Source organism: Bos javanicus, chromosome X (genome assembly GCF_032452875.1).
Source record: "Bos javanicus breed banteng chromosome X, ARS-OSU_banteng_1.0, whole genome shotgun sequence".
Taxonomy (NCBI): domain Eukaryota; kingdom Metazoa; phylum Chordata; class Mammalia; order Artiodactyla; family Bovidae; genus Bos; species Bos javanicus.
In genome coordinates this window covers 107,970,537-107,985,463 of record NC_083897.1, presented here as the reverse complement: position 1 = coordinate 107,985,463, position 14,927 = coordinate 107,970,537, and the positions used below count along the sequence as shown (strand labels likewise).

The following is a 14,927-nucleotide window of genomic DNA, read 5'->3' as shown; positions in this document are numbered from 1 at the left end:
AGAGAGAGAGCAGATTTTAAGGTGTTTATTCCTCTTTAGGCATACATGCCTCACTTCTTTAATTCCATGAGAAAATGAGTACAGGTCTGAATTACTTTCTGTATCAGGCAAAGTTCAGTCAGAAAAACAGAAACCACCCTGTTTCAACAGAGGGAATTTCACACCAGGGATTTGTTACATGGATGATGTGAAACTGGAGAATCCCAACGTGGGTACAGAGGCAACATAAAGATTAACAGCTACAGGAAGTGGTGACCGCCCTCCAGGTTGGAGGGAACCTGGGAGGAGTTGGTGTAACTCAAGCCCAGAAGCGATGGCCATCTGGTAGGAGCTGGACCTATATTGGTGATGGCCAGCAGGAGCTCAGGCCACAGGGAGAAAGGGTGACTGGTGGGAGCTGGAGTTTCTGGTTAAAGGCAAGCACTTCTGAGACCCCTCTTGAAGCCGAAAGCCAGGGGAAGAAGCACTCTGACTCCTCGCCTGCTCCTCATCCTCCAGTTTAATTGAACATCCCAGAAGCCAGTGGGCCAAGGAGCCTGGCAAATACAACTCTCTCTAAAACAGAACAGAACAAGGAAAGGGTGAGGAATAGATCCCAGAGCAGAGAGGCAAATTACTGACACATAACTTGATTGTCTGTGTTTCTTTGAATTCATCTCTGTGTGTAACTGAACCATGAAGCTGATTGTCCTTGATGTGGGTTACGCATGATTCAAGAGCCATGCAGAAAGTCATGGTTGAGTACCTTTCCTTAAATATTAAAAGGTGAAAAATAATTACTTTACTCATGGTCACAATTCTGCAGGTTGTCTCAAGTGCTTCAGTAGACACCAACCCAAATAGTTCAGGCCTCTCTCTCTCTCTTTTTTCTTCTTTTTCCCTTTTGCTCCTCCAGTTTCTTCTTTTACCTCTCTACTCTAGCTGTTCTACAATTAGTGCAATTAGTCAACTTTGAACTCATAGTGGCGTTACCACCCTACCCTTGTCTCTTTCATGTCCTGAAGACTGGGTGGGAGTCAGGCGGGGGTTGGGGGGATGCTAAATCTGACTTTTGACATCCACCATGTCGAACATACCTTTCTGACCCTGTTTACCTACCCTGCCTAGAAAAATGACCTGTCAACCTGGGACTACTACAGCCATCCAAACATTTTGGCCTGTTTGTTGTTTTCTTTACCCATAGTTGTATTGGAAGTGATTTGGGATGGGGTGCCACTGTCAGGCTTTCATGGTCAAAAGATGGCCAAATTACTTGGCTTTCAAGTCCCAACTCCACAGTTTCTTAATTGTATGACCTTGGCCAAGTAACTTAACTGCTCTGGGTCTCAGTTTCCTCATATGTAAATGTAATCATAATAATAGCGACTACTTTATAAGGTTGAATATTAGAATTAATTTATTTACATACTGAATTTATATGTGTGTGTATATGGGTGCCTTTGTGTGTAGACACACACATAGATGTGTATCAACTTATATATATATGTGTGTGTGTGTGTATGTGTATGTACATACACATACACACACATATGTATCTTAGAAAATTGGCGTAATGTAAGCATGGTATAAATATCAGCCATCACTATTGTTATTATTTTTCTCAGTAAGATTATAAATGCTGCTCCAGCCTATCAAAAAAGATCACATCTATCTAATTTTTTTTTTTTAACCTAACACGAAATCATGGCTAGTTGGGTGACTTTTTAAAAATTGCCATTTGCTAACCAGTCAGTCCAAAAATTAATTCACTGTGTAATTCACTATGAATTACACTGTTATTTGTCTTTAAGTTGTAGAAATTAGTTTCATTTCTCACTATGTTTAATTGTGATTGGATCATTGTAGACTTTTTTTCTGTCTTTTTTTTTTTGTGGTTTAAAAATTTAAATTTGTTATGGAAACAAGCTTTTCAGTTGACCAATGATTAGCTAATTTCTGATAATAGAAAAGGAAACAGATTGCCCCAAGGCTGCTGTTTTCATTTCCTCATGGGAAGAAGAAGCATAGCAGAGAAGAAAGGCAAACTCAAGGCATTGAACCTCTGCTACCATGGGGAACTGGGTTGTGAATGAGGGCATCTCCATCTTTGTCATTGTAAGTACCAATAAGAAAGAAATTACAAATTCTCTAACTTGTCTATGTTCTCTTGAAAATGAAAATAGAGCAAAGCTTTATTTCATTCATTTGAGAAATTGTGTTGAAACTTATTTATGTGAACATGCATCCATCTGATGGATATAGAATGAGTCCATTCTTCCAGATTTACTCATGGAAGGAATGTATCTAGGGGCTCACTTTGCCTAGTTTATTTCTGGGATTTTTTAGAAGTACTAAATTAGCCAGCATTTCACAGTGGGAGTAGAAGACATTTCATGATGACGATCCCTGAATATGAATTGGTTACAATGTTTACTTAGAAGCAAGTTTTTCTATTTTTTATGTACTTATACCACCTAAAAATGGGCAATTGAAACTTTATACAGTTTTCCAAATAACAAATACAAGATTGGCTGATGTACGGGAAATTGGCCTGTATTTTCAGTAATTACACCAAAAATAATTGAATTTTTCAATTTTCTCTTTTTAAGAAGTATCTTCTTTCTTCTGAGGTAAACTTTAGTTATTTATGAAGTTTTTTTTTTTTCTAAGTCAAGGAAAAGGAATTGAAGTAAACTATCTAGATGTATGTGTATAATGTATGTATGATATATATTACACAGTTATATATAAATTAATATAATCTATCATGAGAAACAACTTTTAAGTAAAGATATGGCGATTTTTCTAATAGACATGTTGATTTCTTTAGTTTTTAACATAACACGTATTAACTATTATTTTAAGGTGGTGGTCTCAGCAAAGCAATCACAGATGGTTGGGAAGATAGAAATATGATTTATAAGTAGCTTTTCCAGTAGCCAATGAAAGTATTATCCAGATTTTTTAAAAGGACACCTATGAATGAAATTTTTGAAAGAATTGTCATTAAGTAAATATGACTTTTTTAGCTGGAGAGGTAGAAACAAGTGGCACAAATAAAATAAAAGCCACAATATTTTTTTCATTAAAAAAATCCAAATTAACACTAACGAAATACAGAATTGTTCTGAGGACTCAAAGCTCTTAAGTTGATTTCTCATTTCTGTTTTAAGAACAGATGACTCCTATAGAAACTAAGTTCAAATTATACTTTTAGCCCTTACCACAGTTTTCCTAGGGAAATGACCTCCATCTAAATTATGCATTCATATACTTGAAAGTGAAGACACAGCTTGGAAATCAAGAGTAAACATGACAAAGTTAGGAAATGGAGAAGTGGCTTTAGCACCTTCTTCTTTGTAAAGAGAGACTATTTTCCAGCATTGAAGGACATTAAATAAACTGAAAGCTCAGTTAAGAAAAGATAGCCACTGGGGACCTGAAGGTGGAGCACCGGGCAGAGTCATTGTTGGATGCAGTCAGTGCTTGAGATGAAATCAACACTCACAGTCTAGAAGAATCTCCTTTTAATAATAATAATAATAAATCCCATGCCTCTCATCCCCTTGGGCTTCCCAAGTGGCTCTATTGGAAAAGAACCTGCCTGCCAATGAAGGAGACACAAGAGATGCAGGTTCATTCCCTGGGCTAGGAAGATCTCCTGGACGAGGACATAGCAACCCACTCCAGTACTCTTGCCTGGAGAATCACATGGACAGAAGAGCCTGGCAGGCTACGGTCCATAGGGTCACAAAAAGTCAGATACGACTGAAGCAACTTAGCATGCAGTCATCCCCTCATTGATGCTCACTTGAAGCAAAATTCATCAAGTAGAATTAAAGACTTGCCACTAACTGGGGCAAGATGCTGTGTGATGGAGGGAGATCTTCCACCTGTGAGAATTGAGAATCAAACACAGAGTCTTCCTGATGTGAGAGACAGCATAGTAACAGATTCCTTTCCCTTCAAGTCACTTGCTATCATCTATCAACCTAAGAGAAGGAGAAACAAGAAGAGATAGACAGATAATAACGGCATAGTGGCCAAGTAATAGAACAATCACAGGGGACAAGACAGAGTGGAAAGGTTACTACCAAAGTGCAGAGACACCTTTGCAGGAAAGAGCTGGTTCGAAGCTGGTTCCACCCAGCTTTGTAACCACCTTTATTGAGAGCTGTCCATGGGGAGGTCTTGACCCTGGTCTGACTCCAACCTGGTGTGAAATCTGCCTGTTGAAACTTGAAAACTTTACGCAACCATTTCTATTTGTGCAGCTGGTATGGCTGGGGATGAACGTCTTCCTCTTTGTCTGGTACTACCGGGTTTATGATATCCCAGATAAGTTCTTTTACACTCGAAAACTTCTTGGGGTAAGTATAAGTTCCATTTCCCATGGTATTGACTGGCTCCCATGTCTAATCAGAGATTCTTGTTCCTATTCCTCTTAACATTTTAAAGAAATATTCTGACCAACCCAACAGCACCATTGGCCTCAGTCCCTCCATTGCAACCCCCTGAGCAAGAGTCTTTAGGTCTTCCAGTGTGGGACAAACAAAAGGGTGGCAGAAGGTCCCAGCAGCAACCTTCCCCTCCCAAGAACTACTGTGCACCTGTTTAGCTTAAAGGAGAAATCTAATACTCACTCTGGAATAGATGGCCAGGTTGAAGAGATCCATCCAGGGTGACACAGGTAGCACAAGTGGGACTTCCTGTATTCTCTAAATCATCTGATTCCTACTACTTTTTTCATGAAAAGCCCTAGTGACATGTTATGAAATAATCTTCAGGAAATAAGCCTCTCCCTACATATGGAGCCTTTGAGGAACTTGCCCAAAGGTCACATCCGTTGACTAGACTAGCGGAGCAAAGGCCCCTGCGTTTCCTTGGGTCCATTAGCATTCTCAGTTTCCTTGAACTGCCAGAGTTCTTCTTCATAAACAAAATAATTACAATTAGGGCTGCCTCAGAGGATGTCATTTGTTACATCATGCTGAAACCACAAATTGATTACTTAATGATACTAATTATAATATGTATTATGCATCATATGCATAAATATTATAGCATAAAATTATACTATGTTATTATAATTGTTGTTAATTTATTCAGGTTGATGCTTAAAAGGATGATTTCCTTTTGCATTTTCCTCCCCCCTATTTAATTGCATATATGCAGTTTCTTTAGGCATTACAAGGAACAGTTTTAATGCCAAAGCATTACACCATACCTACTTAGTTACTGTTGAGGTTAGTCTAAGTGCTAAGAAAATCTTCTTTACAAAGCCCCAGTTTCTATATTGAACTCTAATTAATGATATGCATACCAAAGTATTTAGGAGGAAGTGAACTGATGTCTGCAACTTGGAAATGCATCAAAAATAAGATGCACTGATGGATACAGAGGTAGGCAGATGAATGGATAGATTAATGGACATGTGCTAAAGCAAGCTTCATAAAATGTAAAAGGTAGAATCTGGGAAATGAATAAACAGGTATTCATTGTGAAATTATTTCAGATTCTCTTTGTGTTTGAAAATGTTCATAATAAAAATGTTGGGGTGGGGAGCGAGACCTTAAAAATAAATCCTTGGCTCTGAAGAACCTTCGTTCCCAGATAACTTGATGTCTCTGGAGTGTGGTCCTCATGTTTGCTGGGAAGCCTGGGGGTTGGGGGGCCGGAGTGAGATGGGGGGGTGTTCTGGGCTCACAGGAGTCACCTGCTTTTCATCCTGCCCTTTCCAGTCAGCGCTGGCCCTGGCCAGAGCCCCTGCAGCCTGCCTGAATTTCAACTGCATGCTGATTCTGCTGCCTGTCTGTCGAAATCTGCTCTCCTTCCTCAGGGGTTCCAGTGCGGTAAGAACCAACGTTTACAAAGTTTGAGTTCCTCAAAATTTCGAAGGCCATCAAGCTCAACGCCCTTTTATAGGAAAAGCAAACCAAGGGTTTATGAGAATTCCAACCACTGTATAATATTCATTATACAAGCAAGCCATGCTTGATTCTCTAGTTTATTTTTATATTATCTGTCGATGGAGCTCCCTGAGACAACCTTTTAACCTGGAACAGACATTGAAAACAAAACAAACCCCCCAAAAAACCAAAACAACCAATCTACCTATACCTCCACAATAGCAAAAAAGTACATGTACACACACACACAGATATACATAATATGACATATATATATATGTATACATATAGAAATTAATGAGACTGATGTGAAATTTGGGGATTAATCTCATAGTGTCATGTTTTTAAAAATGTTTAAGTCAGAGAAAATCTCTTTGGTGGATAATATACCAAGAAGATGGGAACAATGAGCCATGAGTCACTATGCAATGAATGTGACAGGTGTTTGGTCCATGGAATTGAGGAGTTCAGAGCTTTCTAAATGCCCCAGGCTCCTTCACCCTCGCTTCAACAGTCTACTGAACCCCTAATATACTATGCTGGAATAAAAAAAGATTATGTAGGAAGGACTTTTGTAATCTGTAAAATGGTATACAAATTTCTTATTGTTATACAAAGATGAGAAGCAAGGAACTTGGAATCTACATACATACTCAAATATTATACAAAGCAAAATGTGATGGGTCCCACAAAATGTTACAAAGAAGGAGCTACAGGGAATCAAGCAAAGGCAAAGGAAATTGTATCAGGTAGTGCAGGGGATGAAAAAAGAATTCTTAGAGAAGGTGGCATCAGATATGGGCATAAAGGATAAAAATAAGCCTGTAGAAGATATAAAGCACAGGAAATGGTGAAGAAATCATATTGAAAGTCCTGTGTGATCATGACTTATGGCTTCTCTTTGGCAGTGTTGGCCATTCATGACCACACCACAGAGGGTAGCTCTTCCAAACTTAGGGACTGATGCCTGGGAGGACCCATTCCACTGCTCATTAGTGACTAGTTGCCTCTGTTTGGGGGCTTCCCTGCTGGCTCAGTGGTAAAGAACCTGCCTGCAATGCAGGAGACCCAGGTTCAATCCCTGAGTCAGGAAGATTCTCTGGATTAGGAAATGGCAACCCACTCCAGTATTCTTGCCTGGAAAATCCCACGGACAGAGGAGCCTGGTGAGCTACAGTTCATGGGGTTGCAAAGAGTTGGACATGACTTAGCACGCATGCAGCCTCTGTTTTTCCTTTTAATAAAATGTTCCTTTTATATTAAATAGCTTTTTAAAAAATTACCTATTAAATAGAAGTCATTTATAGTGGAGAGAAGCAAGCAATCTACTTTGATGAGAGTGAAGGATTTTAAATGGTAGATACCTGAGGTCAAGTTGGAGCTTTGCTAGTAAACTTGGATCTGAAATGTATAGCTTAGGTGTTAATCTTAATTGATAATCAGTGACTCTGTGGGGGAAGGAAAGTGATCTAAACTGTCAATAACAATTAGAACTTGCCTTGAACTCTACCTCGCTTTTCCTTAGTCTTACTAAATTCACATTGATCCTAAGGAGATTTTTTTTTTTAAGAACAATACAACACTTGATTTACAAATATAGGGTTAACAAGCCATAACTAACACATTGATCACAAGGATTTCTAAAATAATCTTCTCAACCTAAGAAACCACAGAGGTAGAACTCCATTTGATGGAAAAGTTTTCTTTTTTATTGAACTATAATTGATTTACAGTGTTGTGTTAATCTACACTGTATACCAAAGTGACCAAGTTATACATATATATACATTCTCCTTTATATTCTCTTCCATTCTAGTTTATCACAGGACACTGACTATAGTTCCCTGCTCTCTACAGTAGGACCTTGTTGTTCATCCATTCTAAATGTAATGATTTACGTCTGCTAGTACCGAACTCCATCCCTCCCCAACACTCCTTCCTTTTGGCAACTGCATGTCTGTTCTCTGTTTCTGCAATTCCATTTCTGTTTGTAGATAGCTTCATTTGTGTCATATTTTAGATTCCACATATATGGGGTTTTTCTTTCTCTTTCTGACTTCTTTCACTTAGGATGATGATCTCTAGGTGCATCTAGGTGCATCTAGGTGCTGCATTTCGTTCTTTTTATGGCTGAATAATATTTCATTGTATATGTGTACCACATCTTCTTTATGCATTCATCTGCTGATGAACATTTATTTAGGTTGTTTCCATGTCTCAGCTACTGTAAACAAATGCTGCTGTGAACATAGGGGTACATATCTTTTTGAATTATAGTTTTGTCTGGATATATGCCAAGGAGTGGATTTGCTGGATCATATGGCAATTGAAAAGTTTTCTTGAAGGGCGACCTGTAAAGTACAACATCTGGACATTTTCTAAATGAAGTTCAAGGACTGTAGCTGTTTTATTCTCCCCCAATACCTCCTGTTCAAATAGTTTCTATTTAGAGGAAGTAAACCCTGAGAAACAGGCAGTGTTTTCACCAGGACAGCCTGTTAAGAAATCCTTGTTACTCCACAGCTCAGATTGCACTGCCATTTCGTGGCTATGATCAGCACATGTTGTAATGGCCACTTTTAGGGTTCCTGTGACCTTAAGGGAGTGAAGATTCTAATGAGGGTCTCTAAAGACAAGGGTGAAATGAGGCTGTTCTTCAAGTTGCAGAGAAGTTCAGCTCTCTAACGAGAGAGACCTGTACATCAAAGAACACATTTTTCAAAAATGAGGAGCAAGTCACATTCTTTTATAGATGGGGTGTGTCTTCCTTCCAGATTTCCCAACCTGAAATGTGAACTTGGCAAAGAACCTTCTTTTTTGATTAGGATTAAAATGAGTGGACATACTGTGACTCATTGGAAATGGTAACAGCTGCCACTTACTGAGTCTTCATAAAATTACCTCCATGAAATCTGCATGTCAGGCCAGTGAGGTGGGGATGAAATTCAGTGAGAGTGTTGAGGTTCCAACCCAGGTGTTTGTGCCCCCAGAGCCTGCTCATTTTCCCACTTGCCACCTAAACTCAAAACTCTTGTGGTGCTGTTATAGCCTTAAGAAGTCCATCAAATATATGAATGTTTGGGCAGGCTTAATAACCTAACCTAGAAGTGGCAAGGATGTCATAGATTCAAGGATTTATTAGTTGGCCTTTATGAAAACTAAACAGTCACAGAACTTCAGTGTCCAATGGTCTTACTCCTTTAGAGCTGGTTTTATAATCCTTCTGGTTAGCTGGAGAAAGAAAACCCCAGGGTTGGCCTTTCCCAGGGAAGATAGGGATAAACACTCTGAGCCTGCTCTGTCGAGGGAAATGGGGAACAGTGGGATTCAGCAGACAGACGTCCCTAAAGAAACCTTAACAACCTCAGCTTGGATGGAAGTTCTAGTCTGAAGATCAGAAAGAAATAGAAACGTGAGAGAGTGAGCTCTTTTCTATAACCTTATATAGCCTGAGAGTCAGAAGCTCTCAACGTAGCCCTTTATCCAACATGTGATCCAGGGCAAGGCTCTTAGACTTCCTGTCTCATAGTCATTGTTGTTTTTTTCTCTTTGTTGTTTTTAGCTAAAAAGCAAATGAAATAATGTGAATGTAAGAACAGATATGAATGATATTCTAAAATTGTATTAATTGACTAAGTCTGTCAACTAGTGAGTTGTCACTGAACAAATATTTGTTGAGTGCTAACTATGTGCTAGGCACGGGGACACACAGTGAGTAGAGGATAAGACATGGATGAGCCATGAGCTCAGAGAGCTTAGAGTTTTATGGAAGGGATAGAAGATAAACATGGATTTTAAAATTATAGACAGTGCTATATGAATCCAGTGGTGATCTTCATATTTATCGCACATTCTAATGCTTCCAGGTTTCTGTCAGCTTCTTTGCCTGAGTTCTGTAGAGTCAAGGCTGGCTTTGCAATTTCTCTCAAATTGCATATAGATATCTAATTCAGATTCATTTATGGCATTTGTGGTGAGACCAGGTGAACATAAAATAGAACTTTAAAGTTTCCGTAACACTCATGTTACAGAAGCTTATGTTACGCTCCATTAAATATGCACTTCTTTGTAGTTCTGTTTCTCAACTTTTTAAAATTTTTTTATGCTTGCAGTTTGAATCAAGTGTAGAAATCTGCCAAGGTGACTCAGTAATCTCCCTAGCACTTGAATGTTAGCTTATTGAGATTGAGCAAGGCTCTAGCTGACAGTAACAGAGGGCCTCCCCGTTATAAGTCAATGGAGTGGAAGTTCCCTGATGGTCCTGTAGCTAAGGCTCCATGCTCCCAATACAGGGGCCCAGGATTCAATCCCTAGTTAGGCAAGTAGATCCTGCATGCCTCTACTGAGGATCCCTCATGCCACAACTAAGACCCAGCACAGCCAAATAGATAAATATTTTTCTAAAAAAAAGAAGTCACTGGTCATTCAGTGAAGAAGCTATGGTGCATGATGGAAGCTTGGGTCATTAGTAGGTGGCTGGTGGTAATTCACAAGTGACTCAAAAGCATAAAAATGGTTTCTGCATGGTAGCGAGGAAGAATAAAGCCCTGGGCAGTCACAGGCATCAAAGCCCTCCCTTCCCAACCAACCATCTCACCACCACCCCTCCTTGTCAGGAAACAATGAGGAAATTGTATCTGGAAGCCTGGTATAATCATGATATATGGCTTCTCTTTGGATGTGTTTGCCATTCCTGACCACATTATAGAGGGTGGCTAGGAAAAAAATGAGGGATTGGTGCCCTAGTAGGACCCCATTTTACTAACTCATTAGTGACTACAACTCTCTGGTTTTCCTTTTAATAAAATGTATATGGTGGTGGTTTAGTCACTAAGTCATGTCTGACTCTTACAACCCCATGGACTATAGCCCACCAGGCTCCTCTGTCCATGGGGATTCTCCAGGCAAGAATACTGGAGTGGGTTCCCATTCCCTTCTCCAGGGGATCTTCCCTACCCTGGGATCAAAGCCAGGTCTCCTGCTTGGCAGGAAGTTTTTTTTTTTTTTTTTTTAACCACTGAGCCATCTGGGAAGCTTCAGTTTTGTTATCTGTAAAATGAAAATAGTAATATTTATCTGGTTATATTAAATGGTGTAGTGATTATGGATAAGCTGCCTGTCTCATAGAAGGCACTCAACAAAGCCTAATTGTTTTTTTCCCTTTTTCTGAAATAGTAATATTTATCTGGTTATATTAAATGGTGTAGTGATTATGGATAAGCTGCCTGTCTCATAGAAGGCACTCAACAAAGCCTAATTGTTTTTTTCCCTTTTTCTGGAATCATGCGTCTTCCTTACTAGTATTTCTGCAGTTTCAGGAATCTGCTTTCATGATCCAAACAGCCTGACCTCCCTAAATGTAACTAACTCCAAGATAGTGGAGTAAGCACAATTTTCCATATAATTCTATTTTTTCTGTAAAACCAGAATATTTTATTAAAAATAAGTAAGTCAAATATTTAATACCCCTGTATTGAAATTAAACATGTTTGCTGCTGCTGCTGCTAAGTCGCATCAGTTATGTCCGACTCTGTGCGACCCCATAGACGGCAGCCCAACAGGTTCCTCTGGCCCTGGGATTCTCCAGGCAAGAATACTGGAGTGGGTTGCCATTTCCTTCTCCAATGCATGAAAGTGAAAAGTGAAAGTGAAGTCGCTCAGTCGTGTCCGACTCTTAGCGACCCCATGGACTGTAGCCCACCAGGCTCCTCCATCCATGGGATTTTCCAGGCAAGAGTACTGGAGTGGGATGCCATTGCCTTCTCCGTAAACATGTTTAGAACCAGTTATTTATAATACCTAAGTTTTTTGTTTTGTTTTGGGGTTTTTTTGCTTTGGTCTCCTTAAAAGTTTTCTGAATCTATATGCCAGTACATCTACCCTTGGAAACAAAGCAGCCAGAGCGAGCACTTGACCCCTTTTCAGGAAAACAAGGTTCTGATTCAACCAAAAAGCAGAATTTTTCTCTATTTTGGGCGATGACCTGAATCCAGATTGAAGCATTGAAACCCACAGCCTCTAACATATGTTCATAAGAAAACTACACTAACCAATTGGCCATAATTCCATTGTAATGCCAAGGTAATCATAAAAGGTATGAAATATCAGATTGTTGATATCTCTAGCATCAGGGAACTGGGGTTTAGACACCAGCCAACTCTGTCACTTATTAACTATGAAACCTAGGGGAAGGTAACCTCTCTATGCCTATCATATGGTGATAATAATGGTACCTCCCACATAGAATTAATGTAAGAATGAAATGAGTCAATGCATGTAAAACACTTCCGCACAAGCTCTTTGTAAATACCCTTGGCTATTATTATTTTTGCTGTGATTGCTTTAATGATTTCCCTTGTTTTGTTGTCTCTATCAACATGTGCAGGTGGACACTTTTCTACCTCTCATAGTGTGTATTTCCTGGAAGGGTGCTATTCTAAAACTATTCACTTGTAGAACTGTTCATTTGTCTGTGTCCCCACTGGACCTTAAGATCTTTTGAGGGCATCCCTGTCCTTATAGAATTTCTATATCCTCTCTTTATTGAATAAATTAATCTGAACTAGAAGCTATGTAGTTAGATGCTTTCTGTCCAAATTCATATTTTATACAATTAAGCAATGAATTCCATGCGAGGCTTTTTATGTTAGTAGTATGAGAACCTAAAACATTGCTTAAGCCAACCATGCTACTCATTGGCTGTTTGACCTATCTGAGCCTCAGTTTTCTTATCTGTCAAATGGGTAGGATGATATAGGTTTGGTTTTTTTTGTTTGTTTGTTTGTTTTTTAGAGAATTGGTTGTAATAATTATATGAGAAAATATGTGTCTAATATCTGGCACAGAGAAAATTTTCTTGTTAACAATTACTGTTTTTCCCTTTAATCCAAAGTGCTGCTCAACAAGAATTCGGAGACAACTGGACAGGAACCTCACCTTTCATAAAATGGTGGCATGGATGATTGCACTTCACACTGGTAAGTTCATTCAGATATTTGAGATTGCAAAGAAAACTTGGAACCAGAGTTTTCCCTCTAAGATACTTTTAAAATAAGAGATCAGCCTTTGCAGGTAGGTTGAGGTATTTTTTTGAACGAGTTCTGTTAGAAAAATATTCAACACTCTTTCTGCCATCCCAACATTAGGATTTATTCCTTCAAGTCTTAAAACGTTATTCCCTAAGGCTCTTCTGATAAAATCCCAGTGCACTCTCCCTTTTCCACACTTTTTAATGTGAAAATTGTTTGTTAGTTCACATATAAGAGTTTTGTTCATTCATTTTTAAAAAAAAATACTTGGTTGAACATATAGATTCATGGATTTCTTGCAGTAACCCTACAAGGACCATAGCCCATAAATTGAGAATCTAAGATAGACATTATAAGCTAAACGTTTTATTTTTATTGTTTTTATATATGTATATATCATAGTATTCATGTATTTATATGTGTTAAATATTTTGTTTTATTATTATAATTATTAAGAAAGTGGTGTTAGTGTAAGAAGGGATCCTTATCAAATCTCCACTACTTTATTATAGAGTCAGGAAATGGCAACCCACTCCAGTATTCTTCCTGGAAAATTCCTTGGACAGAGAAGCCTGGCAGGCTACAGTCCATGGGATCACAATGAGTCAGACATGACTGAGGGACTGAGCACCACACAGACACACACACACACACACAGGGACTGTAGCCAGAAACTCAGCTCCAAATAAAATTATGTACACCACTCACCCTCTTTGTTTCTCTTCTCTGCTCTCTTTAGCAATTCATACCATTGCACATCTATTTAATGTGGAGTGGTGTGTGAATGCCCGAGTCAACAATTCTGATCCTTATTCAATAGCACTCTCTGACATTGGAGATAAGCCTAATGAAACTTACCTCAATTTTGTTCGACAGAGAATCAAGGTAAGCCTCTAATTTCCTAATTCAGATGTTCTCTAGACTATTAAAACTGAGGATTCGATTTCAGTGAGTGAACAGTTTTACTTGATCAGAACAGCAACAATGACAAAAGTAGACTAACTATATCAGAGGGCCGGGTCTGTAGGTTCTAAGAATGTGGGCACAGAAAAAAATGCCTCCCATACTCCTGATGCTAAATGTGGAAGGTCACGAGATGTTTTCCAGTTTCTTAAACTCACCTGTAAGAACAAGTATACACGAAGCCTGGAGCAACTCAGGCTTATCCTTGACAAGGCCCAGCAGTCAAAGAAAGCCAGGAACATCGTCTAGTCAAACAAACTTGGGTTTATTACTTACTGCAGCAAAGAAACCTCACACTCTGAGGAAATCTGGGGTTTCTCAGGAGGATGTTGAGAAAGGCTTGTTGTGGGATTTGTGTCAGATGATTTGGGAGGGGTTTCAGAAAACAAGCATTTGCTCTGGGTCAGATTCAGTCCAGAATTGGGGATAGTTCCAGCATTAGGTATCTTAATAATTTTTTTTTTTAGGAGGCAGAAGAATGGGGCTAAGTCTGTAATAGGCTAAGAAGCAGCAGTCTTGCATGTGTTTGTCTTGACTGGTCTTGAATGACAAGGTCACAGAATGACCTTGTTTGATGTTGGTGTTCTATGAAACTGTTTATGTGAAATAGGGAAGCTTCTGGCTGAGGTGTTAATACCAGGTCAGCCACCAGCTGACACCCATCAGCAATGCTTTTCCTCTTCCTTGCTTACAACATCTGAGAGGTGGCCTCTGTCTGCTAATTGCTCCAGCAGCAGCCATATGGGCAATCCATAGGCAAGGATTTATTCCTTTCCAGTAGTTGCTAGAGCCTTCTACACTCAGAGGGGAGAAGGTCAAAATCATCTTCATGTGCCCAGTGGTTGGGTAGGATAGCTGAATCAAATCACTCACTGTACACTGAATTCTAAACACATTTTCTTGTCTGTTAGATTACCAAAAAAGTCCTTTAATTTTGCAGAAATCATTATCCTCAGGCTGATATTAAAAAACATGATCTATTTAGGGACAGAATTAAACAGCATCAAATAAAATAAGAATTCTTTTCTCTGATGTCTTGGATGACTTT

At 39.0% G+C, this 14,927-nt stretch overlaps 1 protein-coding gene across 1 annotated transcript in view; it reads left to right on the top strand.

Moving 5' to 3' along the window:
• The first annotated feature begins 1,956 nt into the window (after positions 1-1,956).
• LOC133243489 (cytochrome b-245 heavy chain) overlaps positions 1,957-14,927 on the top strand; it is a 33,077-nt gene continuing 20,106 nt past the window's right edge. Inside the window, exons 1-5 of the mRNA XM_061410452.1 lie at positions 1,957-2,094; positions 4,254-4,349; positions 5,721-5,831; positions 12,781-12,865; positions 13,656-13,801. Of these exons, the coding sequence (XP_061266436.1) occupies positions 2,050-2,094; positions 4,254-4,349; positions 5,721-5,831; positions 12,781-12,865; positions 13,656-13,801 (483 nt within the window). The 5' untranslated portion in view covers positions 1,957-2,049. The remainder of the gene's footprint in view (positions 2,095-4,253; positions 4,350-5,720; positions 5,832-12,780; positions 12,866-13,655; positions 13,802-14,927) is intronic.